This window comes from Saccopteryx leptura, chromosome 5, assembly GCF_036850995.1.
Source record: "Saccopteryx leptura isolate mSacLep1 chromosome 5, mSacLep1_pri_phased_curated, whole genome shotgun sequence".
NCBI classification, from domain to species: domain Eukaryota; kingdom Metazoa; phylum Chordata; class Mammalia; order Chiroptera; family Emballonuridae; genus Saccopteryx; species Saccopteryx leptura.
Genome location: NC_089507.1, coordinates 161,025,935 through 161,049,942, shown reverse-complemented (window position 1 = coordinate 161,049,942; position 24,008 = coordinate 161,025,935). Strand labels below are relative to the sequence as shown.

General features: G+C 37.7%; 1 protein-coding gene and 1 non-coding gene across 3 annotated transcripts in view; one reads left to right on the top strand and one right to left on the bottom strand.

Moving 5' to 3' along the window:
* Positions 1–24,008, bottom strand: part of POC5 (POC5 centriolar protein) — a 41,407-nt gene that overhangs the window by 5,499 nt on the left and 11,900 nt on the right. Inside the window, exons 5-11 of one of the 2 annotated variants that reach the window (XM_066386346.1) lie at positions 22,634–22,839; positions 20,517–20,693; positions 18,510–18,614; positions 13,319–13,498; positions 11,549–11,702; positions 5,881–6,158; positions 765–941 (exon numbers count right to left, since the gene is read on the bottom strand). In XM_066386346.1, the coding sequence (XP_066242443.1) occupies positions 765–941; positions 5,881–6,158; positions 11,549–11,702; positions 13,319–13,498; positions 18,510–18,614; positions 20,517–20,693; positions 22,634–22,839 (1,277 nt within the window). The remainder of the gene's footprint in view (positions 1–764; positions 942–5,880; positions 6,159–11,548; positions 11,703–13,318; positions 13,499–18,509; positions 18,615–20,516; positions 20,694–22,633; positions 22,840–24,008) is intronic. The other variant, XM_066386347.1, reaches the window with a different exon arrangement.
* Positions 18,944–19,052, top strand: LOC136407270 (U6 spliceosomal RNA). Its single transcript, XR_010751827.1, has one exon. It is a non-coding gene; the product is annotated as a U6 spliceosomal RNA (small nuclear RNA).

The following is a 24,008-nucleotide window of genomic DNA, read 5'->3' as shown; positions in this document are numbered from 1 at the left end:
CCACGCTCAAGCCTGATAGGCTAGCACTCAAGCCAGCGACATCGAGGTTTGGAACCTGGGTCCTCCGCATTCCAGTCCAATGCTCTATCTACTGTGCCACCGCCTGGTCAGGCTCTAGGAGCTAAGTACTCTTATTATTCCCATTTTACACAAGAGAAAATGGAGGCACAAGTATTTTACTTGTTTTATATATTGCAAAGGCAGTAAGTAAAACAATTGGGGCACAAACTTAAGACTCTTGTTTATTTTTGCTTAAATTCCATTTACTTTCTTTTATGTTACATGAATTTGTTGCAATCTGAATTTTTTTCTAAACTAGAAATATGCTGACAATTGTATTGAAGAAGGGACGAAGACTGAAAAAAGGAGCAAAAATTAAAAACTATAAAAGTAGGAAAGTGTTTCTTGTAATCAAAAGCCTGCTATATGAACAGCTAGTTAATGAGTTAACACTTTTGCCTCTTTTTTAAATTAATGAGAAATCATTTCTATATTTTACCCTTCTGGCCACTGACACACTGAATAACTTTCTGTATTGATAATTTTACACTGTTGAGAAGAAGCATTGTTTCTGAATTTCCTAAAAGAAGAAAGGCAGATTCAGATCAGGTGTGATACTTATAAGAAGACATAACAGTAAAAAGCAGAATAAGAACCAGTCATCATGAATGTTGATATTTTCCTCAACATGTCATTTAAGTGTTTCTTAGTCAATAAATCTCAGGAAAAAGATTTTGACAAAAGGTCATCAAATGAGGACTCACCACTGTGACTGGATGATGTTTCTCCACAACAACTGAGCTCATGGGAGGAGAAACTCCCATTATAGCTAAACTGCTGCTAACTCTCTGTTTTGAAGCAAAGTCACATCTCCCTGTGATCCGGGCTGTAATTGTTCTTCCAGCCTTCTGTTGTGCAGATGTCATGACTCTGGGCACATACTAAAAGAAGCAAAAAAATATCCAGTTGGTAGAAAATTCATGGCAAAATTTATAGTACTTTTGGTTCTATAACTTATAAAGAAAATACATAGGCCATTCAAATAACTCTATACAACCGACTTTAACATGGAATCAAACTTTAAACAATGAGACAAAAATCAAAACATAAAACTGAGCAATGCAAAACATCCTTTTAACTTTGGTATACCAAATATTTTAGAGGACTTAATAAACTTTAAAAATCTTTCAATTTAGAAATAATTCTAGATTTATAGAAAGTTGGAAAGACAGTATAGAGAGATCCTATGTATTCTTTACCCAGTTCTGGAAATGACTTGCATTCTACATAATAATAGGATAATTATGATATCAAAACCAGGAATCTGACATTGGTATAATGCATAGTTAGAGATTTACATCACTTTATTGCATGTGTGGATTCCTATAATTATTATGGCCACCAAGACACAGAGTTAGGCCATCCCCATGAGATCTCCCTTATGTTCCCTTTGTCATATCCATCTCCCTTACCCCACCATCTCTAACCCTTGGCAACCATTCATCTGTTTTATGAACTCTTGATCTTTATGCATAACTAATATCATCATTTCACATATGCTTTGGTGTTCTGCCTTTTTTCTTACTGCTTTAATATACTCTTTTCCCCACAAATAAAGAACTGCTATAATTTTTAAAAGATCTTAATACGAGCAAATTATAATTTATCTAATTATCCCAGTTCTTTTCCTATTATATATAAACTTTTGTAAAAAAGGATTCCCATTTACTTTTGAGAATGATTTCTGTAGAATATATTGCAAAAAAAAATGTAATGATCAGTTCAAAAGGTAGTAGTGGTAGCTTTTATAGCTTTTGTTGCTTATTGCTGGACAATACTCCATAAAGTCCATTAAAAATTATATCAGGAGTAATACATATGTGTACAGTACTCATTTTTCCCATTGTCAACTAATTACATTAGCTGGGAAAAAAGTCAAAAGGAGTAAGAAAGGGAACTGATATATATTCTACTTCTTTTACTAATTGTCATCACAGGCAAGTTTGCTTTCTGAGCCTCAATTTCCTCATTTATAAAATGGGAACGCAGCACTAACTGCCTAATGACACCCTTTCTTTTTCATTTAGGTGAAGAGAAAGTTTTAAGACAAACTTTACTAAGTAGCTTAAAAATCTAGCTAAACCCCCCTCAATTATGCTAAAACACTTAAAGAAAAGTAAAGTGCCATCTATTGTTCAACTTCATGAACTGCTATATTTGCTTGTGTTTTTGAAAAATGTTTCCCACCAGGAAATTGACATTTTATTTAACATATTGAGGATGTGTGCAGAAAGGAAAGAATTTTACAAATGAAGATATTATTTCACTAGAATGAAAATCCTCCTTTCTCCAGTTAATTGTTTCCCAAATCTGTTTACTTTCAGCTCACACCTCCCTTTTAACTACAGGAAATACTGAGGAAGACTGGAAAACATTTTCAATATGCACAGGAAATCCCTGTGATTAAAATGCAGAGAAAGATAACCAGGCCTAAATCACAAATCTCTCTTCTTCTCCTGATCCTAACAATGATGGTTTCACGTTAAGTAAGTTATCCACCTAATATACAGGGTGGGGCAAAAAGAGGTTTACAGTTGTGAATACATGAAAAGGCTATTCTTGTATTATTAATTATTGCATTATTTTCTATATGAACAACTGCAAATCCTACTTTTACTATTATGGTTCTTTTTACAAACAAGAAGACATAATGAAGTGAATCTGAGGAATATAATTATATAATGAAGAACAAAACCAGTATTATACTAGATTGATTTATTTGTGATTCTCCTCTCTGCCTAGCCCTAATGGCTAGGAGAATGAAACTGAATGCGTATCTATTTCTGAAGGAGTAGGATGTAGTGGGAGGGGTATGGAAGAAGGGCTATCTACCTAATATTGTGTTTCAAAATCATCTCAGGTGATCAAATTGTTTAAAAAAGTTAGTAACAAGGGTGGTAAGTATTCATTCATTCAGTTCTTCCCATGTATTTTCAGATTTATATATAAATGCAGATGTATAAATAAATGCAGATGTAAAAATGGTATAGTCATGTCTTGAGAATTTTGAAAAATCTAGCTAGCTCTTACATGTATTATCTGAATATGCAATGTCAATGACAAACCAGAAATGTAAATAAACACTGTTTAGTTAAATGTGATCATCTGTATAGGATCACACTTCAAAAATGTGTAATCATGAAAAATAAACACAGCTGAGTTTTAGTGTCTTATTTCTAAGTCAAAGCTCCTCACACATTCAAATTTCTTTTAACAGCTGTATTTTAACAACTTCTTTGAATCAAGAACAAACATGATAAATAGATATCAAAATATTTTTCGCTGAAGTTCGTACCGTATCTCCCAATATATAAGACACATCTTTTCCAAAAAAATTTGGGGTCTAAAAATTGGGTGCGTCTTATACAGTGGTTGTAGTTTTTTTTTTTTACTTGCATTTCCTTTTTTGCACTTGTTACTGGTATATTAAGGTAGGTTACATTTTGCCACACTCTGCCCAGAAATGGCTCAGAAAAGATTCTCATACAGTGCTGAATTCAAGTTAAAAGTGATCCAGTTTGCAAAAGTGAACGGAAATCATGCTGCTGAACGTTAAGTGTGGTCCTCCTCCAACTGAGAACTCAATCCAAGACTGGATATGGGAAGAAGAAACCCTACTGAAAAGGCCATGGCAGAAGAAGGCCATGAGAGGCAAGTCAGCAAAATGGCCTGATTTAGAGAGGGAATTGAAGATATGGATTGAAGAGCAAAGGGCAATTGGAATTCCTGTGTCCACAAAGATGGTTCAGTATGAGGTAAGCATTGCTGATGAAACAGAAGTCACTGATTTCAAAGGAGGACACAACTGGTGCTTCAGGTTCATGAAACGGAATGGACTAAGCATGTGTACACTCACCAGACTTGCCCCCAAAATGCCTGAAAGCTATGAGCAGGTCCTTCTGAAAACAGTCTTCACTGTTTTATCATTCAATGTTAGGAGACACATCAGTTTGAGTTGGAACATATTGCAAATATGGACAAAGTCCCCCTTCAATTTGATGTCCCAAGTAACATAACTGTTGATAAGGGGGTGAAACTGTAACTGTGAAGATAAGTGGACATGAAAAGAGCCATTATATAGCTGTTCTAACTTGTTGTGCCGACAGAACCAAGCTGCCTCCTATGCTGATTTTCAAACAGAAAACAATGCCAAAAGAAGACATTCCTTGAGCAGTGATTGTCCATATTCATGACAAGGGTTAGATGGATCAGGATGGAATGAAGATCTGGTTTGAGAAAGTTTGGAAAAGGAAACCAGGTGGGCTCTTACACAAGCCTGCCCTATTGGTGCTTGATCAATTCAGGGCACACATAACAAAAAACACAAAGAAGATTGCTGCAGAGCAAAAAACAAAACTTGCTGTCATTACCTGGAGGTTTGACATCCCAGCTCCAACCACTTGATGTCAGTGTTAACAAACCCTACAAAGCTGCCATGAGAGACAAATGGAACTAATGGATGATGTCTTCTGGGGACAATCTGACACCAGCAGGAAGAGTGAAGAAACAAACTATAAGAGAAGTTTGTACCTGGGTGAAAAGATCCTGGGATAATATCAAGATTAAGATTGTTGTCAAGTCATTTAAGAAGTGTGGCATTCCAAATGCCATAGATGGAACTGAGGATGAGGCAATATATGAAGACAGTGATTTGTCATCAGACACAGATGAGGACAAGCTAATGGATGGGAATTTTGACAGTGATGAGGAGTTGCATGAATTTTATGATGAATAAAACTTGAGTTCAATAACTTTATGTAATACATTTCTTTTTCAAATTTTGGGCCCCAAAATTAAGGTGTGTCTTATACATGGGAGTGTCTTATATGTGGGGAAATATGGTACTTCCCAAAAGACAGAAATTCAAGTCAGCTGGAATACTAGAGATGAGCAATTATCTGGTTGACTCTGAGCAATGGCACCTCCTGATGGCCTGCAAGAGGACAGTAAGAACTAAAACCTATTCTGCTACCATCTTTCCTCTCTGGTAAGTGGTTAGGATGGAGAAGAGCGAGACAAGAAAATCAGAATCCTTTACAGAACTATTCATGCCTTTGAGCCAAAATAGGAGGGCAAGATTTATTTATTTATTTGTTCTTAAAAAGGGCCTGCAGAATTGAGTCTGATTAGCTTGACTTGTATCCCTACACCTTTCTCTCTTGAGAAACACTGAAGAATACAGGTTTAACAGCAGGAGGCTGTGGAGCCAGAATCATGATGTGTTGTCTGTAACTCTTATCATATTAAGAGCATGGTTAATTTCACTTCACGCCAGTTCTCAAACAATTACTCCATCCCCATAAAATATTGTTCCCCTCTAAGCACTTCTTTAATGTTGATGCTAAGAAAACTATTCCTATCTTCATTCCAATTATGAATTAAAAATGAAATGAAGATGGAGCTACTACTGAGTAATAGTGTTCATGATATGTCTGCATGCAGGAAAAGGGAAAGGTATGGTTGAACAGAAAATATACAAAAGAGCCATTAACCTCTTGAATATACCCACGAGTTTCTTAAAACTAAAACTAAAATAAAAATCCTCTAAATTAAATCTGTTTTTCCTGAATAGGTTTTGAAAAATGTATAATGAAAAAGTTCTTTATTTTTGTTCAATTATCACTACTGTAAGAGAACTTTCAACAGAATTTCAAATTAATGTTTTAGCTACTTTGTGTATTAAATATTTTCTGTGACTACACCTAAAACCGTATAGGCTTTTTTCTTCAGGAGGAAATATGTTCTGAGTTCAAAATATCCAATATCCAAACAAGCTGGGAACCCGTTCCCAGTGCAGGCACCTGCACAAGCTTCACTAACCGTTTCCTCCAGGGCAGCAGGAGCTGTGGATCCAGCTCCAAGAGGAGCAGAAACAGGAAGGTGAACAGAGGAAGTGGAAGTGGCCCCGGCAGAAGCGATGGAAAAGGCAGAAGGAAAGGCAGCAGTGCCGGCTGCTCCCATGGCTGCTGCTGCTGCTGCTGAGGACGGTGCTTGTGCAACTGCTGAGGACATCGGAGGAGCTGAAGGATCCAAAGGAGCAGACTGTTCTTTTCCTTGAACACCAGGACCATACTCTTCCTTTTTATTATTTGTGAAGTCTATCCCAATAAATCACAAATTAATTCCATTAAAATTCTTCTAAGATTACTTTTATCCCCTCAACAATAAAAATAGCTACAATTTAGTTTTATAACAGAAATGTAGAAATTGACATAAATTGTATACACTGTTCAGTTAATAGTCTATTAACTGGTTAATATCAGCATTAACCTCTGAAGACTTCAAATCACTTCCTTCAAAATGTGAAAGGTAATGAATGATTTGCTCTTACTTAAAAGATAAAAATAAATTATGTACACTCAGCTGGGACCTCAGTTGAGTAAAGTGTATTGATACCACAACCATTACAATAACAAGGTCACACTCAGCCCAAGGATTTATGTCCTTTTGTGTTATTTCATGTATCTCTTCTGATAAATGGCCTGATATTAAGATCCTTAGAATAATTCTGTGATCTTACCATACCTTCTCATTTCCTTCCATTGGCCCTATCCTAACAAAAACAATGTATTTTTACTTTTAACTTTCAGCAAACAATAATAAGTCAGTAAATTTTGACACTGTTAAAAGAAACAAACTCTTGCAGGTAGATTAAGTCATGAATTAAGAATTTGCACACTTAACTGATTTTATTGATGCACATATCTACTGCTCACAAAAATTAGGGGATGTTTCAAAATGAATTAAAGTGATAAAAAAAAGCATTTGATTTTTTTTTTATTAAATAAGAACATCAGAAAAGCAATCAAGTCAAAGAAAGTTGTTCAATTATGCAAATGAGATGCAAAACCAACTTTTATTTCATGGGTAAAAATGCACTATACAAATGGCTAAAAGTAATGGGGTATCTGCATGTTCCCTGATCCCTTAATGTTTGTGAGCAGTAGTAAACTCTCAAAACTGAACCTTGGATCAAAGGAATGAATGAATAACATCAGTTTCCAGAAGCTATGACAAAGGGTCCTGTTTTAGATTTTTCCTTCCCAGTTTTAGAATTTGGTTAAAATTTCTACTTAAAAGTATATGTATATGATACCAAGACCAGGAAGGTTTCACAATTTAGTCACTGTGATGTTTTAGAATATCTGAATAGAGTATGTAACCCTATGTTTAGTTTTCTAAGTAGTCCTCTTTCCACCGAGAAATTTGGGCTTTTGTGTAAGTCTTTTTCTTAGACTAATTTATATAAAATATATAAACTTCATTAACAAAGTTTTTTTTTTCCTTTTTCCAAATGAGAAGGGGAGAGATAGAGAGACAGACTCCCATGTACGCTCAGACCAGGATCCACCCAGCGACCCCTCTGATGCCGATGCTCTGCCCATCTGGGGCCCAAGCTTGCAATTCAGCTATTTTTAGTGCCCTAGGCGGAGGCTCCACAGAGTCATCTTCAGCCCCTAGGGCCTATGCAATCAAACCAAATGAACCATGGCTGCGCGGAGAGAGAGAGAGAGAAAGAGGGAGAAGAGGTGGAGAATCAGATGGTTGCTTCTCCTGTGTGCCTTGACTGGGAATTGAACCTGGAGTATCCACCCGGCAGACCGAAGCTCTTATCAATCAGCTAGGGCCTATTAACAAAGTTTAATGAGGATTATGATGCATAGATCCTTTGAAATCATTTGTTCAAAGGGTCTAATTCAATATAAAATACTGCTTTTCACCCTGACTGGGTAGCTCAGTTGGTTAGTGTCATCCTGATACACCAAGGTTATGGGTTTGATTCCTAGTCAGGTCACCTACAAGAATGAACCAATGAATGAACAACAAATTGATATTTCTCTCTCTCTTTCTCTCCTTCTAAAATCAACAACAAAAAATACTGCTTTTGCTTTGAAATCAACACATACATGCACACAGAGTTGTAACATGTTTCTGATAGAAAGTTCTTCTGATTGTCTCTTTTCAGATGGGTAGCAGACTTCGTATCAGATGTGGGAACAGTACATATCAGGTCAGATCTGACCATGGGACTCCCTGGAAGAGAGGCAGGTGACCAACTCTTGCTAACATGTGTGAATGTATGCAGTTCCTGTCTGTCAAATAACTTTAAGTTATTTTTCTGGGTTTTTTTAAATAACTGTAAGTTTAAATAATTATTCTTGCTTTAACTGGGCTAAATTTTTTCAGTTTTGAAGTATTTTTCTACTCTTCCTGAAATTGCTTTGAAAACTGGCAGGTATTATTTTAAAGGCCATTTTTATTGGCCTTTATTATTTCTTTTGCCTTCTTTATAAAAACTTCTAATCTACAATCTATATATAAGATTTAGGATATTGCACAACATGAGATACACTACAGATAACAGACAGCAGAGTCAGAACAAATAAAAAAATCAAATACTACCATGTTATCCATGTATAAGACGCACCCTAATATTGGGGCCCAAAATTTGGAGAAAAAATATATTACAATCAAGTTACTGAACTCGTTCTATTCATCATAAAATTCATACAACTCATCACTGTCAAAACTCCCATCCATTAGCTTGTCCCCATCTGTGTCTGATGACAAATCACTGTCTTCCTATACTGCCTCATCCTCAGTTCCATCTATGGCATTTTTTTTTTTTAAGCTTATCCTAAAGCCTTTTTTTTTTTTTTTTTTTTTTCTGAAGCTGGAAACGGGGAGAGACAGTCAGACAGACTCCCACATGCGCCCGACCGGGATCCACCCGGCATGCCCACCAGCGGTGACACTCTGCCCACCAGGGGGCGATGCTCTGCCCCTCTGGGGCATCCCTCTGCCGAGACCAGAGCCACTCTAGCGCCTGGGGCAGAGGCCAAGGAGCCATCCCCAGCGCCTGGGCCATCTTTGCTCCAACGGAGCCTTGGCTGCGGGAGGGGAAGAGAGAGACAGAGAGGAAGGAGGGGGTGGGGGTGGAGAAGCAAATGGGCGCTTCTCCCATGTGCCCTGGCCAGGAATCGAACCCGGGTCCCCCGCATGCCAGGTCGACGCTCTACCGCTGAGCCAACCGGCCAGGGCATATGGCATTTGAAATGCCACAACCACTTATATAAGATGCACCCAGTTTTCAGACCACAAAATTTTTAGAAGGGATGTGTCTTATACATGAGAAAATATGGTAGTTTCGTTTTAACAAGACAGATACATTAGGAAGATGGCATTATTTAAAAATTGCATTATAGCCTTACCAGGCAGTGGCTCAGTGGATAAAGCGTCAGCCTGGAACTCTGAGGACCCAGGTTCAAAACCCCAAGGTCGCTGGCTTGAGAGCGGGCTCATCCAGCTTCACATGGGATCATACACATGATCCCATAGTTGCTGGCTTAAGCCCAGGGTTGCCAAAGGATCACTTGCTCTGCTGTAGCCCCCACCCCCGGTCAAAGCACATATGAGAAAGGAACCAATTAACAACTAAGGTGCCACAACTAGGAGCTGATGCTTCTCATCTCTCTCCCTTCCTGTCTCTCTCTGTAAACAAAACAAAAAAATACTACAGTAATTATATCATGACTATCTTACATGCTGAAATAGTTTTTCTTATGCATTCCTATAAGAATCCCCTATTAAGCAAGTAAAGGTTTATATTACCTTCTGTTTTTAGAGAAGAAAACTAAAACCCAATAAGGAAAGTCAGCCTCAGCCCTGGCTGGTTGGCTCAGTGGTAGAGGGTTGACCTGGCATGTGGAAGTCCTGGGTTTGATTCTCGGTCAGGGCACACCGGAGAGATGACCATCTGCTTCTCCCCCCAAACCCTCCCTTTCTCTCTCTCTCTCTTCCCCTCTCGCAGCCATGGCTCGATTAATTCCAGCATGTTGGCCTGGGTGCTGAGGATGGTTCCCTTGAGCTTCTGCCTCAGGCACTAAAAATAGCTCAGCTGTAAGCATGGCCCCAGATGGGATGAGCATCCAACCCAGATGGAGGTTGCTAGGTGGACCCCGGTTGGGGAGCATGCGGGAACCTATCTCTTCTCCTCTCATTTAAAAAACACAAACAAAAACAAAAAAAAGAAAACAGGCCTTACTGTAAATTGTTGGGAAAAGATTATTGTCTTGTGCTCTTCTGAGCCACGCTGATGAAACTGACAAAAACGACTGAGATCCAAGCCAATACACAGACTTTTCTTGAAATAAATTATTTTACTACTATAGACAGTCCTATGTTTATAACTGTTGAAAATGAGTTTCAGTTGAGGCTGCTCTTAAACTGAACAAGCAATTTTTTAAAATGGGAAATGCTCACTAAATAAATGTGTAATCAGCAAAATAGTCCAAGGAATTTGGCTATTTTGGGAAAAAAAAATAGAAGTTTTACACTTAAAGGCATTAATTATAATTATGTTAGTTTAAATGGCCTTAAAAATGTTATACATTGAAACCATTATTGTTGACATTGAGCCTAAATACTTAAGAGTTACAATATACTTGCTCAGATCTAAGGTACCATAAGTAACTCCAAGTAAGTAAATTTTCATGACAGACTTAAAATTGGATATGACACTATGAAGTTAAAAATACAGTGCCTGTATGAGAAACATCTGCTGCAGAAAATTAGTACTGTAAACCATACCAATCACTGAAATCTCAAATCTTTTTGAAAGTAGGCAGAGAAAACTTTAGTAAGACACTAACCCAGTGGTTCTCAAAGTGTGCGCCAGGGCACACTGGTGTGCCCTAGGAGATTTCCAGAGAAATATGTGCCTGTTGAGGACCAAAAAACCAAAACAGTTTTTGGAGTTCAGATTTTTGGAGGACAGAGGTGTGGGGAATTGGCTGTAAGCTAACAGTCTGTCCAACCCCCCACCTCACTTGCCTGATTAGGTTACAAAAGGCTATTAAACTGTGGTGCTGGATTGTTTACACTACCCCCCATGTTCCCCAGAAAGACTAGAGGCAAGTTTCTTCTGTCCTTTGTTTGGTGTAAAGTTAAGATGATATGTATGGTGGGGGGGGTTTTGGCACTCAACACAATTAAGAGTAAAAAAAGAAGAATTCTTCAATGTATTGACAAGGAAATGAGAGTTTGCCTTTCAAATATATGCCCAAACATTGAAGAAATCACTAGGACACATCAGGCTCATGTTTCTCATAAACACAAGAATAAAAAAACTTAACATATTCATGCAGGGACCTGCCAAATTTACTAAATCTTACTAAGAATGTATCTATCTATATATAAAAAGATAACTTTTTTGTCGTTTCATTTTTTAACCCGTCCTTTTTACAAATTCTAAAAAGCGTAATTCAAAAAATGTAACATAAAAATGTGTTTTAATGTCAGAATACATTTAATTTTGTTGTATTTATTTTGTTTAATTACCATAAAAGCACGCTTGGACTTTATTTTTCTTTAATATTTGACTTATTATAACATATTTCTCAGAAATCTGTATATAGTGCGCCTACAATTATGTGTAAGATTTTAAATGCACCTCAACTTCAAAAAGTTTGAGAACCACTGCACTAACCTGTATCATTTCTGTTTTGAAATATTGTCATGGCTTCCAGATTTAATGCACATACACCCCGCATGAAAGCTTTCTTCATGGAATCTTCAAAGTGTTCTTTTTCATGCTGCATTCTTTGAATCTCAGCTTTTGCATTTTCCAAAGCTCCAGATAACTAAAGGAGAATTAAAAAAAAGAAATAAAGAAAAAAATTTGTGATACAAGGAAATACTATTTATTGTTAAAAAAAGGAGATTGATACTGTGAAGTTATTTTTAGGTGAAATACTAAAAACACTTTCCCATATGTCTCTTCTGCTGTGTAGCTCAATTTATTTTAAAAGGTGCATCTTACCTCTATTGTATCTGTCAACAAACCCTTTTCATTTCTAAACATAAAGTCAAGGTTCAAACAATGGGGAATTTTATATGTCCCATTTAAGGTTGTTAATGTGTGTTCATTATACAAAAAGACATGCAATTTCCTACCACAAATTTTTTTTATGTAATATACTAAACAAAATACAGTAAGGGACACAGACAGCCCTCACCCCTTAGAAAAAACAAAACAAAACTAAATGTCTGCAATATTAACAATTTTAAAAAACTAAGTGGCACAACAAAATTTAAAGTGCAAAGTGATATTAATTACAGCACCTTTTCCCATAGACCAAATCTAAAGGGACTCCATTTTTTGCATGTCATTTTCAATTGCAGAAAATTATCTGCATTATGACACCGATTTTTAACAGTAAGAACTTAATACTGTAATGATGAAATATTTTTTCCTTTTAGGATTAGATTTCAAGAGGCCTACTGTATTCTTCAGTATGTTTTTTAATTTTTTTCATTTTGAGTCTCAAATGTTTTCCCATGGAAACAATATTAATTTATTATTAAAAGTCAGTGGGACCTGACCTGTGGTGGCGCAGTGGATAAAGCGTCGACCTGGAAATGTTGAGGTCGCCGGTTCGAAACCCTGGGCTTGCCTGGTCAAGGCACATATGGGAGTTGATGCTTCCAGCTCCTCCCCCCTTCTCTCTCTCTATCTCTCCTCTCTCTCTCTCTGTCTCTCCCTCTCCTCTCTAAAATAAATAAAAAATTAAAAAAAAAGTCAGTGGGAAAATAATTCCAATTTATATACACTTGCTTTAAAATCAACCTTATATGAAAACGTTTATTTAAACTAACTAGAGCATAAACATTTTGGCTAATAAAAGCCAAAAGAAGCAGCATAAGAAAGTATGTTTTCTTTGAGAAGGATCTATGGGTGATTTACATTCTCAAGAGACATGTACAGGTCAGAGTTACAACATTTGAAAGAATAAGGAAGTCTTTTTTTTCTTGAAGCATCAATTCTTCGTTGTGGCACCTTAGTTGTTCATTGATTGCTTTCTCATATGTGCCTTGACCAGAGGGCTACAGCAGACCGAGTAACCCCTTGCTCAAGCCAGTGACCTTGGGCTCAAGGTGGTGAGCCTTGATCAAACCAGATGAGCCCAAGTTCAAGCTGGCGACCTCAGGATCTTGGTCCTGGGTCCTCCACATCCCAGTCTGACATTCTATCCACTGTGCCACCACCTGGTCAAGTGAATAAGGAAGTCTTTAAGTCTGACTTATTAGTGTTGTTTTTCCCAAATAGTCAAGTAGTCTCATCTGAAGATACACTGCACTAAACAGAATTAGAGAAATGGGTCACTCTGCCTAGCTATACACGAACAGTGAACAATGCTACCCATTTTTAAAATTTATTTTAAAGGAAAGTAAAAATTATTTAAAAAATAAGTTTTACCACAGCAACTTTGGTTTCATAATCATTGGAAATCTGGACACAAACTTCTTCAGCTCTTGCTTGACAAGCTCGCTCCACCACATCTTTCCACTTCTTTTGCACCATGGAATGCCAGCCTTTCCAGACTTTCTTCAGTAAAGTTCTCTGGAAGTACTGGTCAGCTATTTTACCTTCATAAATCTGAATGAAAGGCACATAAACTTAAAACACTGGTAAATATATTGGCAGTAATAATAAGAAACATCATGCATTGGTAGGCAGTCACACATATAATTTAATCCTGTGTAATTATTATCTGCAGATAGAACAGGGGGTTTAGTACCCTGCCCAGGTCACACAAGTAGACAGGGAAAAGCCATTCTTGCCTCATTCCAGGGCCTAAGCTTTCTTATTCATTAACCATTGTTTTATGTTACTAATCAAGCTAGGGAAAAAACAACAAAAAACAAAGGACAAAACAAATGAAAGAAAATGAGTAACTTGTCATTGACATCTTAGCTCTGAATCTGCTAGACTTGTAGCTGAAAGCAGGACTAGGAGAACAGAGTGGCTGGAGGGCAGAAAGGTGACTGGCTTCAGATAACACTGCTTTCTCTTCAGCTTCGTGGTCATCACCATAAGCAAGATTAATGTAATTTACATATTTTGCATTATATACAGTGCCAAACTGATCCAATGTACACCGTTCTTTTTATCAATGAATTTAAATTCTTTTGAAGTAGTTTCATTTTTCAATTTTCTTAAATTTGAAAAGCTATTCAAAGTGTGATGGCAGCCTCAACTATTTCAGCTAACATTTAAACAATTTCTCATTATGTAACTTGATAATTAACTTTAAAAATATGGTATAAATATCAGGTCTACTGGAAAGTTCTGTCCATTTCTATCACAAGTTTCGACATGTAAGCACGTTTATTTGGTGCATGTGTGCCTATTTTTATCACTTAATGTATACATACTGATGTAGCAAATTAACTAAAACAAAGTTGATTCACGTTAGTCTTATGTGTGAAGCGATAGTGTACCCATGACTACTGATAAAAGTTCATTTACGCCACTGTAATTTTTACGAATTTCAACAAGGAAGAAATGCTACAGAAGCATGTAGAAATTTATTGAAAGTGTTTGGTGAAGGTACAGTTTCTGATAAGACATGCAGAAGATGGTCCGAAAAATTCGAAACAGGTGATTTCGACCTTTCTGATAAGCCCCGTTCTGGGCCGACCATCTTTGATAGATGATGACGTTGTTAATACCATGTTGGAGCAAGATCCTTTTCTGACAACATAGGAGATCGCAGAAAGGCTTAATTCAGCTCAGCACACCATTTCGGACCATATTCGGAAGATAGGATTGGTGTGGAAATATTCAAGATGGGTGCCACATGAATTAAGTCAGAAGAATTTGGATGATCGAGTTGTCATATGCATATCTTTGCTTGCTCGGAACAAAATCGAGCCCTTCTTGAACCAGATGATAACTGGGGATGAAAAGTGGATTATCTACGAAAACATCGTAAGGAAAAGGGCATATTGTGAACCCAGAAAACCTAGCCCTTCCACCTCTAAACCAAATTTGACTCTGAATAAGAGAATGTTGTGTATATGGTGGGACATTCGAGGACCAATACATTATGAGCTTTTAAAACCTAACGAAAAGCTCAATTTGAAGAAGTATTGTCAGCAACTGGATAATTTAAAGACAGACAGCAGTCCAAGAAAAGAGGCTGGCAATGTTCAATAGGAAGAACATCAAACTGCATCATGACAATGCCAGGCCACGTGCTGCTTTGGGGACTTGTCAAAAAATTGCAGGAAAAAAAAAATTGCAGAACTAGGCTGGGAAATTCTGTCACATCCACCATATTTCCCGGACTTAGCACCCTCCGACTATCACTTGTTTTTGTCCTTACAAAATTTTTTGAAGGGCAAAAAATTCAAAAATGAAGAAGATATCAAACAAGCACTGGTTCAATTTTTCGCATCAAAAGATAAAACATTTTTCAAAAATGGTATATACAAATTACCCTCACGCTGGCAAGAAATCATTAATAATAATGGTAATTATATTATTTAATAAAGGTTATTGATGGTAAGAAAAATTTGTATTTTGTTTTATTCCAAAAACAAACGGAACTTTCCGGTAGACCGTATATATACTCACTTTGAATAGCTCTTTTCAGTCTGATTAATGTAAATTTAATTTATTGGGATTAATAAAAAAATTGAAAGTACCAGGAAGTATGCTTAAAGGAAATATACTATTCCATGATAGTAATACCTTTTCCTTAAGTATTACTCTCTTGGAACTAAATGCACAGAGATCATTCCATGGCTCACATAAGCATAACATGAAAAAGAATTTATCTTGAGTCTTTATACTCTGTCTTCTTTTTTTTTTGTCAGATATTATTTAATATTTTGTCATTAATATTTTTTTTGTACTCTTGTCTGGCTTTTTTTACTCAATTATTTTTTTTATCTTGTCATTCAATTCTGTTGCATACACATCACCCAAAGAGAGATTGTCCTCCGTCACCTTCTATCTAGTTTTCTTTGTATCCCCCTCCTCGCCCTCTCCCTCCTTCCCTGCCCCTATCCCCTGTAACCACCACATTCTTTTTTTTTTTTAAGGAAATCTTTTTTTTTAAGCTTAGTTTTTTATTTTTATTTATTCATTTTAGAGAGGAGAGGGAGAGAAGGAGAGAGAGAGAGAAGGGGGGGAGAGAGAGAGAAGGGGGGGGAGGAGCTGGAAGCATCAACTCCCATATGTGCCTTGACCAGGCAAGCCCAGGGTTTCAAACCGGCGACCTCAGCAATTCCAGGTCGTGCTTTATCCACTGCGCCACCACAGGTCAGGCACCACCACACTCTTGTCCATGTCTCTTAGTCTCGTTTTTATGTCCCACCAATGTATGGAATCCTGCAGTTCCTGTTTTTTTCTGATTTACTTATTTCACTCCGTATAATGTTATCGAGATCCCACCATTTTGTTGTAAGTGATCCGATGTCATCATTTCTTATGGCTGAATAGTATACCATGGTGTATATGTGCCACATCTTCTTTATCTGGTCTTCTTTTTTTTTTTTTTTACAGTGATTAAAGCCTTTAAGCAAACTCTTGGCCAATACAGCAAGAATCCATAAAAGAGTAGTGTCCTTAACATGTTCACCAAGTCCAAGTTGGCCCCAACACCATGCCAAATCCCTGAAAAATGCACCCCAACCCCAGTTCAGTCTGTTAGGAGCTGTCACAAGGAGGAGGAGTCCAGGAAAAGTCCACATCCAGGAAAAGTCCGCATGGCCCTGGAATTGTTGTCACAATTCTATACTTTGCAGCTCACGTCCATATACTCTGTCTTCTTATAGGATATGTACTCATACTTTTCTATTTTTGATATAGTAATTTACTATTCTCTGTTTATATTTACTGATATATTGAGTCAGCTTTTAGTCAATGAAAATAAGCAATGTTCAAATTTAAACTATGTACAAATTAAGGGTAATTTTTAAAAAGCTATACAGCCTGACCAGGCGGTAGTGCAGTGGATAGAGCATCAACCTGGGACGCTGAGAACCCAGGTTCAAAACCTCAAGATCACTGCTTTGAGCGTGGAATCGTAGACATGACCCCAAGGTCGTTGGCTTGAACAATGGGGTCACTGGCTCAGCTGGAGCCCCCTGGTTAAGGCACATATGAGAAAGCAAACAATGAACAACTAAAATACCACAACAAGTTGATATATCTCATCTCCTTTCCTGTCTCTCTCTCTCACCAAAAATAAATAAAATAAAAAGCTATACAGACATGGCTTTTTAAAATTTTTAACTCTAAGGTATGTCTACCCAACAAACATTTATAGTTTTATAATATAGTATTGCTTCTTTTGAAGAGTGTATTCAGGCATTTTAGAAGCAGAAACAATACAGGAAGCATATAATATGTTAAGATGGTAAATTCTTTCTCCACATCATAATCACGAGTTAAATTTGTTAAAGGGCTTCTATTTAGGTACAATCTTTATTAATCTACAGCAGCGGTTCTCAACCTGTGGGTCGCGACCCCGGTGGGGGTTGAACAACCAAAACACAGGGGTCGCCTAAAGCCATCGGAAAATACATAGGCGACACAGGTTGAGAACTGCTGATTTACAGTGTGTCTGTAAAGTCATGGTGCACTTTTGACCGGTCATAGGAAAGCAACAAAAGACGACAGAAATGTGAAATCTGCACCAAATAAAAGGAAAACTCTCCCAGTTTCATACCTACTCAGTGCAGTTCGATGTGGGCTCACGCACAGATTTTTTTAGGGCTCCTTAGGTAGCTATCCTGTATAGCCTCTTACAGACTTGTCACTGATGGCCTACCAGAACGGGGTTTCTCCACCAAGCTGCCAGTTTCCTTCAACTGCTTATCCCACCGAGTAATGTTATTCCTATGTGGTGGCGCTTCGTTATAAACGCGCCAATATTCACATTGCACTTTGGTCACGGATTTAAATTTAGTGAGCCACAGAACACACTGAACTTTTCTCTGTATCGTCCACATCTCAACTGGCATGGCCATGGGCTGCTCCGCTGTATACACGGTGTTACGTCATCATCTGCGCATGCGTACATGCTGCCACATCATCCTACAGAAACTGGGAAGATTTTCCTTTTATTTGGTGCAGATTTCACATTTCTTTAATTTTTTTTTATTTATTCATTTTTTTTTTTTTTTAGAGAGGAGGGAGAGAGAGACAGAGAGAGAGAAGGGGGGAGGAGCTGGAAGCATCAACTCCGATATGTGCCTTGACCAGGCAAGCCCAGGGTTTCAAACCGGCGACCTCAGCATTTCCAGGTCGACGCTTTATCCACTGCGCCACCACAGGTCAGGCCCAGATTTCACATTTCTATCGTCTTTTGTTGCTTTCCTATGACCGGTCAAAAGTGCACCACGACTTTACAGACACACTGTATTATGAAGTATGAACTGATATATCAATAGCTTTATAAAATATGAAGTATTTTCAGCCCAACTATACCAAAATAATTTTTTTTTAAATCAGAGCAACATTAAATTATAAATTCATTTTGACTTATTAGAAAATCCTTCTTTGACTTTAACAAGAGTTCTAATATGTGATCCTAAACACTTTTGGAGTTCACAAGTCTAATATTTGTCATTTGTCTTTTTGTTCTTATACTTACGTCCTGTCTGGATTTGACATGGCCAATCCGCCAGTGGAAGAATGTTCTCATCAACTCTATTCTTTCCTTTTGCTTGCCTATGGCATGAGTCAAGCTAGAAATCACCTATAAACAGCAATTAAGCCAAGTATTGTGATGTTACAATAACAGCAATTGGCAGGTGTTTTTTCTTATATATCAGAAATGCTAGAGAATACCTATGGATCACTACACTATATTCATCCAGTTAATCTCATTATCTTTACAACGACTAAAACCCTCCCAACATGTATACACTACATATCAGTGAATGAAGGGAAACAAGAGGAAAGAAATCTCATTGTGTGTATCTTAGTAATCACCAAAAAAATTTATGTACATGAAATTAATACAGGGTGTGGCAAAAGGTTTGCAGTTGTTTCTATGGACAAAAATACATTAATTAAAAAATATGAGTGCTTGCTTCGGCAGCACATATACTAAAAAATTGGAACGATACAGAGAAGATTAGCATGGCCCCTGCGCAAGGATGACACACAAATTCGTGAAGCGTTCCATATTTTAAAAGAAAGAAAAAAGTGTTTCATGTACTCACAAGTGTAAACCTACTTTTGTCCACCCTCTGTGGTCATTGGCATATATTTCAAGGGAAACAAACATATTGAAAGTTTTGCTACATATAGTAAACTCTTTATTGATTAGAATTGAGGGAAGAGATCAGATTTTACGTTTCTAGTCCCTAAATACCTTTAGTACTATGGATTAGAAGTTTCTCAGTAAGTTTTTAATGATTTTCTTTTGGGCTGAACAAACTCATAAAAGCAAATAATTGTTATACTTTGATGTACTTCTTCAGGGATATTATACCTATTCTTAAAAAACAAATAAAAAGCCTATGCAGGCTTTTAAATCCTAACACAATACTCTTTCTTATAAAGAACTGAGTAACTGAAATATACTGCTCACAAAAATTAGGGGATATTTTATAACTTCATATTCATTTTGAAATATCCCCTAATTTTTGTGAGCAGTATATATAACTAAAAAAGGCCACATTACAAAGAGATTTTATAAATTGGGCACACTTACTGAGAGACACTTATTCTGGTTCTTCAAAAGTAGAAAAGGGCTCACATTCTAATATATTTTTAATATTCTTTCTTAAGCTATTCACTTTGTTTTCAAAAATTGGACATCTATGTACGTTTCTTTCTGTGTATGATACTTTAAAATTTAAAAAAATTAAACTCAAAATATTTAAAAACCTTAGGATAAGTTTTGAGGGTAATAAAGAAAATGACTGGTATTAATATCTATTGTTTCAAAAAAGTAAACTATGAAAAATATCCTATATTACACCATGCAATACCAAAATAAATGTAGATTTTCAAAAAAACTTCGTAATCTTTATCTAGTTAATTAAAACATCTGCATCAGATAGGCAGCTGAAGTGTTTGCTGTGAGTCTTTCTGCTCTGAAAGCCACCATCCTCTTAGGGGCAGCCACAGATTTGCTGCCCATCTGCTTTGCTCAAGCTGTGTCTGGAGGCACAAAATTAGTACATACCTGAACCTTACTCTCAAGTTCTTAACAGAAAGTGAAATAAAGTGAAACAGATGTTCTCTGTTTATCAATAAAAGAAGAAAAGGCTTCATCAGTGAATAAAGACATACCACAGATAGAATGTGAGATACTTAAAATGATCCCTAAAAGGATGGCTTAAAATGTGGATAACGCTGGTCCCCTAATGTTCTCTTAAGGACAATTAGAAAGAAAAATCTAGTGTTCCCACATTTAGCATATACTTTTAAAACTTTAAGTACACTGAAGTTGATCTCAAAGATAAAATGGCATGACCATCACGTTTAATAGGAAGAATAAATCCTGTATCTATGCACCTATTTTCCTACTAGTTTCCAAAGTAATCTTCCCTTTGTATCTTGCATGATCTAAAAAATCTCTTCCTGGTATTTATTATCTAGCAATAAATTTACTGACTCTCAGTTAAAGAAATATAAAAAAGAACACCTCGTCTTTTCTCCCAATGGAGATTTCATAGGCTTTCTGTAGCTCTTTCAAGCTGTTGATCTGGTCGCACAGTTGTTTTAAATGTGCTGCATGTTTTTCTTTCTCTTTTTTCATTTCCATATGGTGCCAGTCAATAAAATTTAGTCTCCATTTAGTTAGTTCAGATATGACGTTTGTCTGAAAAGTAAACATAGTGATAACTAAGCAGTTTGTTCCTTAATAGTGCTTCTTAAAAAATCAGAACAAGCAATCAACATGACACCTAAAAAATCACTAATGAAAATGTTTACAAGTTCAACAGTCACAGCTTCTCTTAGTTCACATTCATCATAAGAAAGATATGAATATTTTTTCCTATTTTAAGTTACTCTGTATGAAATCTTGTCATTAAAAATATTTCAGGTCTCAATGACTAATAATAAACAGGTTCTTTGTTTATTCAAAGATTTAAAGGTCCATATTAAGGCCCTGGCCAGTTGGCTCAGCGGTAGAGCGTCGGCCTGGCGTGTGGGGGACCCGGGTTCGATTCCTGGCCAGGGCACATGGGAGAAGCGCCCATTTGCTTCTCCACCCCCCCCCTCCTCTCTGTCTCCCTCTTCCCCTCCCGCAGCCAAGGCTCCATTGGAGCAAAGATGGCCCGGGGTGCTGGGGATGGCTCCTTGGCCTCTGCCCCAGGCGCTAGAGTGGCTCTGGTCGCAAAAGAGCGACGCCCCGGAGGGGCAGAGCATCGCCCCCTGGTGGGCAGAGCATCGCCCACCGGGCGTGCTGGGTGGATCCCGGTCGGGCGCGTGTGGGACTCTGTCTGACTGTCTCTCCCCGTTTCCAGCTTCAGAAGAATACCAAAAAAAAAACCAAACAAAAAAAAAACAACAACAAAAAAATAAAGGTCCATATTAAAATGGATCTGGAAAAAAGAAATATAAGCCTATGCCCTAAGCTGAGCTATCGGACTGGGAAATAATTTAGATAGAGGTGGATAGTGGGAACCACTGGAGTTGATACTTACTTTCCCCAAATCATTTATCACAATGACCACCTTAACAAATTGCTAAGTCTGATCCCTTTTCACCCTACTGATGGGCATAAGTAAAAAGACCAAGTGATGTTATCAAAAATTAGATAACAATATGGTTAACTGAACATAAAACAATTTAAATGGTTGGCACTCCAGTTCATTTATACCATTAGAAGTATGAAACCTGTTCCATGTGGAAAATGGTAGAAAAAAACAATATGAAAATATGTTGTCTGGAATTTATGGTTCAAATAACAGAGAAACACAGATGCTACAGAACTCTGATGACCATAATGTCTCCATGAATGTGAATACTCAGCTTTGTTTTCTCAAACCGTGTTTCAGAAGAATGGTGATTTTCTCAACTTTATTTTAAATAGCAAAAGCCCCCCATCATTTCTATAGTACTTTGTTTTACTTAAAGGCCACAAACATCATCAAAATAACAATCAATTTTTATAGATACATCAATTATACATTGTGGTTTCTCTAAAGCTGGCTATAAAATAAATATACGTTGCAAAAATTGGAGTTTGTATTTCATATAAAAGGAGACATTTTCATTAGTCATAGCTATGATGTAGTAAGAGTTTATTGTGTGTTTAAGTCACAAACAGGGTCTTTCAAAACACCCGAGAAATTCAGAATGTTCAGAGCTGTTCCAGCAACAATTTAACACCTTGCTATTGGCCCTGGCTGGTTGGCTCAGTGGTAGAGAGTCCACCTGGCGTGTGGAAGTCCTGGGTTCGATTCCTGGTCAGGGCACAAAGGAGAAGCGCCCATCTGCTTCTCCAGCCTTCCCCCTCTACTTTCTCTCTATCTCTCTCTTCCCCTCCCACAGCCAAGGCTCCACTGGAGCAACGTTGGCCTGGGCACTGAGGACAGCTCCATGGCCTCCGCCTCAGGCACTAGAATGGCTCCGGTTGCAACAGAGCAATGCCCCAGATGGGCAGAGCATTGCTCCCTAGTGGACATGCCGGGTGGATCCCAGTTGGGTGCATGCGAGTGTCTGTCTCTCTGCCTGCCTTCCCCTCACTGAATTAAAAAAAAAAAAAAAAAAGAATATAGTGGAATTAAGAACTGTATACTAATTCAACAATACCTTCAGACCTGAACTCCAAAGATCCAGCACATTTTCCACCTTCTGGAGGTTTTCCTGAGAAACAACAAAATCGCCTACAGCTATTCCGTGGACACCTGCATGGCTAGAATGAGACCCTGGTGAGGAAGAGTCACCTAAAAGATCTGAACTGAAAAAATCCATGACCCGGTGACAAGACTTCTTTGGTGATGACACTGGTGACAACCCTAGAATTAAAAAAAAAAGTTGTACTGGTCAAGGAAAATTGAAAACAACCCAAACTGGTAAGGACTTATACTGAAGGCTAGAAGATGTCAGTTACTAAAGAGGCTAAGAAAAATGCAGAGAAATAACCTTTTAGTGTACTCTGGCTATTTTTAATTTCAGTATTGTCCCTGACTTAGGACTAAGCAGCATGAGATGCCTCCTATTTCAAATGATGCTTCATATTTCTGAGTCCAACCTGAACTGGAACTATCATCATTTGTATTGTCATATCAACAATATCTGAGTGCTTTATATGTGTCTGTAATAAAAATGTAAGAATTAGCTCTCATAATACATGTTACCCTAAGAAATAGGTATTATTACCTCCATTTTACTTAATAAAGAAACGGAGGTCAGAAAGTGTAAAATAGGTGGCGTAGTGAATAGAGTGTTGGACTAGGACATGGAGGACCCAGGTTCGAAACCCCCGAGGTCGACAGTTTGAGCACGATCTGGTTTGAGCAAGGCTCACCAGCTTGAGCCCAAGGTCGCTGGCTTGAGCAAGGGGTCTCTCGGTTTGCTGTAGCCCCTGGTAAAGGCACATATGAGAAAGTAATCAATAAACAACTAAGGTGCTGAAGGAAGAATTGATGCTTCTCATCTCTCTCCCTTCCTGTCTGTCCTTATCTGTCCCCCCCCGACACACACACACACACACACACACAAAAGGGTTAAATAATTGACCAAGTTCAGAGGTGTTGTATATAGGTCATTATTCTTACATAAAACACTGAGATAGGTTTTTTGTTTTTTTCTTGTGGCAGAGATAGAAAGAGTCAGAGATAGGGACAGACAGACAGGAAGGGAGAGAGATGAGAAACATCAATTCTTTGTTGTGGATCCTTAGTTGTTCATTGATTGATTTCTCGTATGTGCCTGGACAGGGGGCTCCAGCAGACCGAGTGACCCCTTGCTCGAGCCAGCAACCTTGGGTCCAAGCTGGTGAGCTTTGCTCAAACCAGATGAGCTGCGCTCAAGCTGGCAACCTTGGGGTCTCAAACCTGGGTCCCCCACATCCCAGTCTGATGCTCTATCCACTGTGCCACCGCCTGGTCAGGCCTGAGATAGGTTTTAACACTACTAAAATTTAACACTGTAAGTAGAAAAGAGACTAGTAATTTAGTTTATC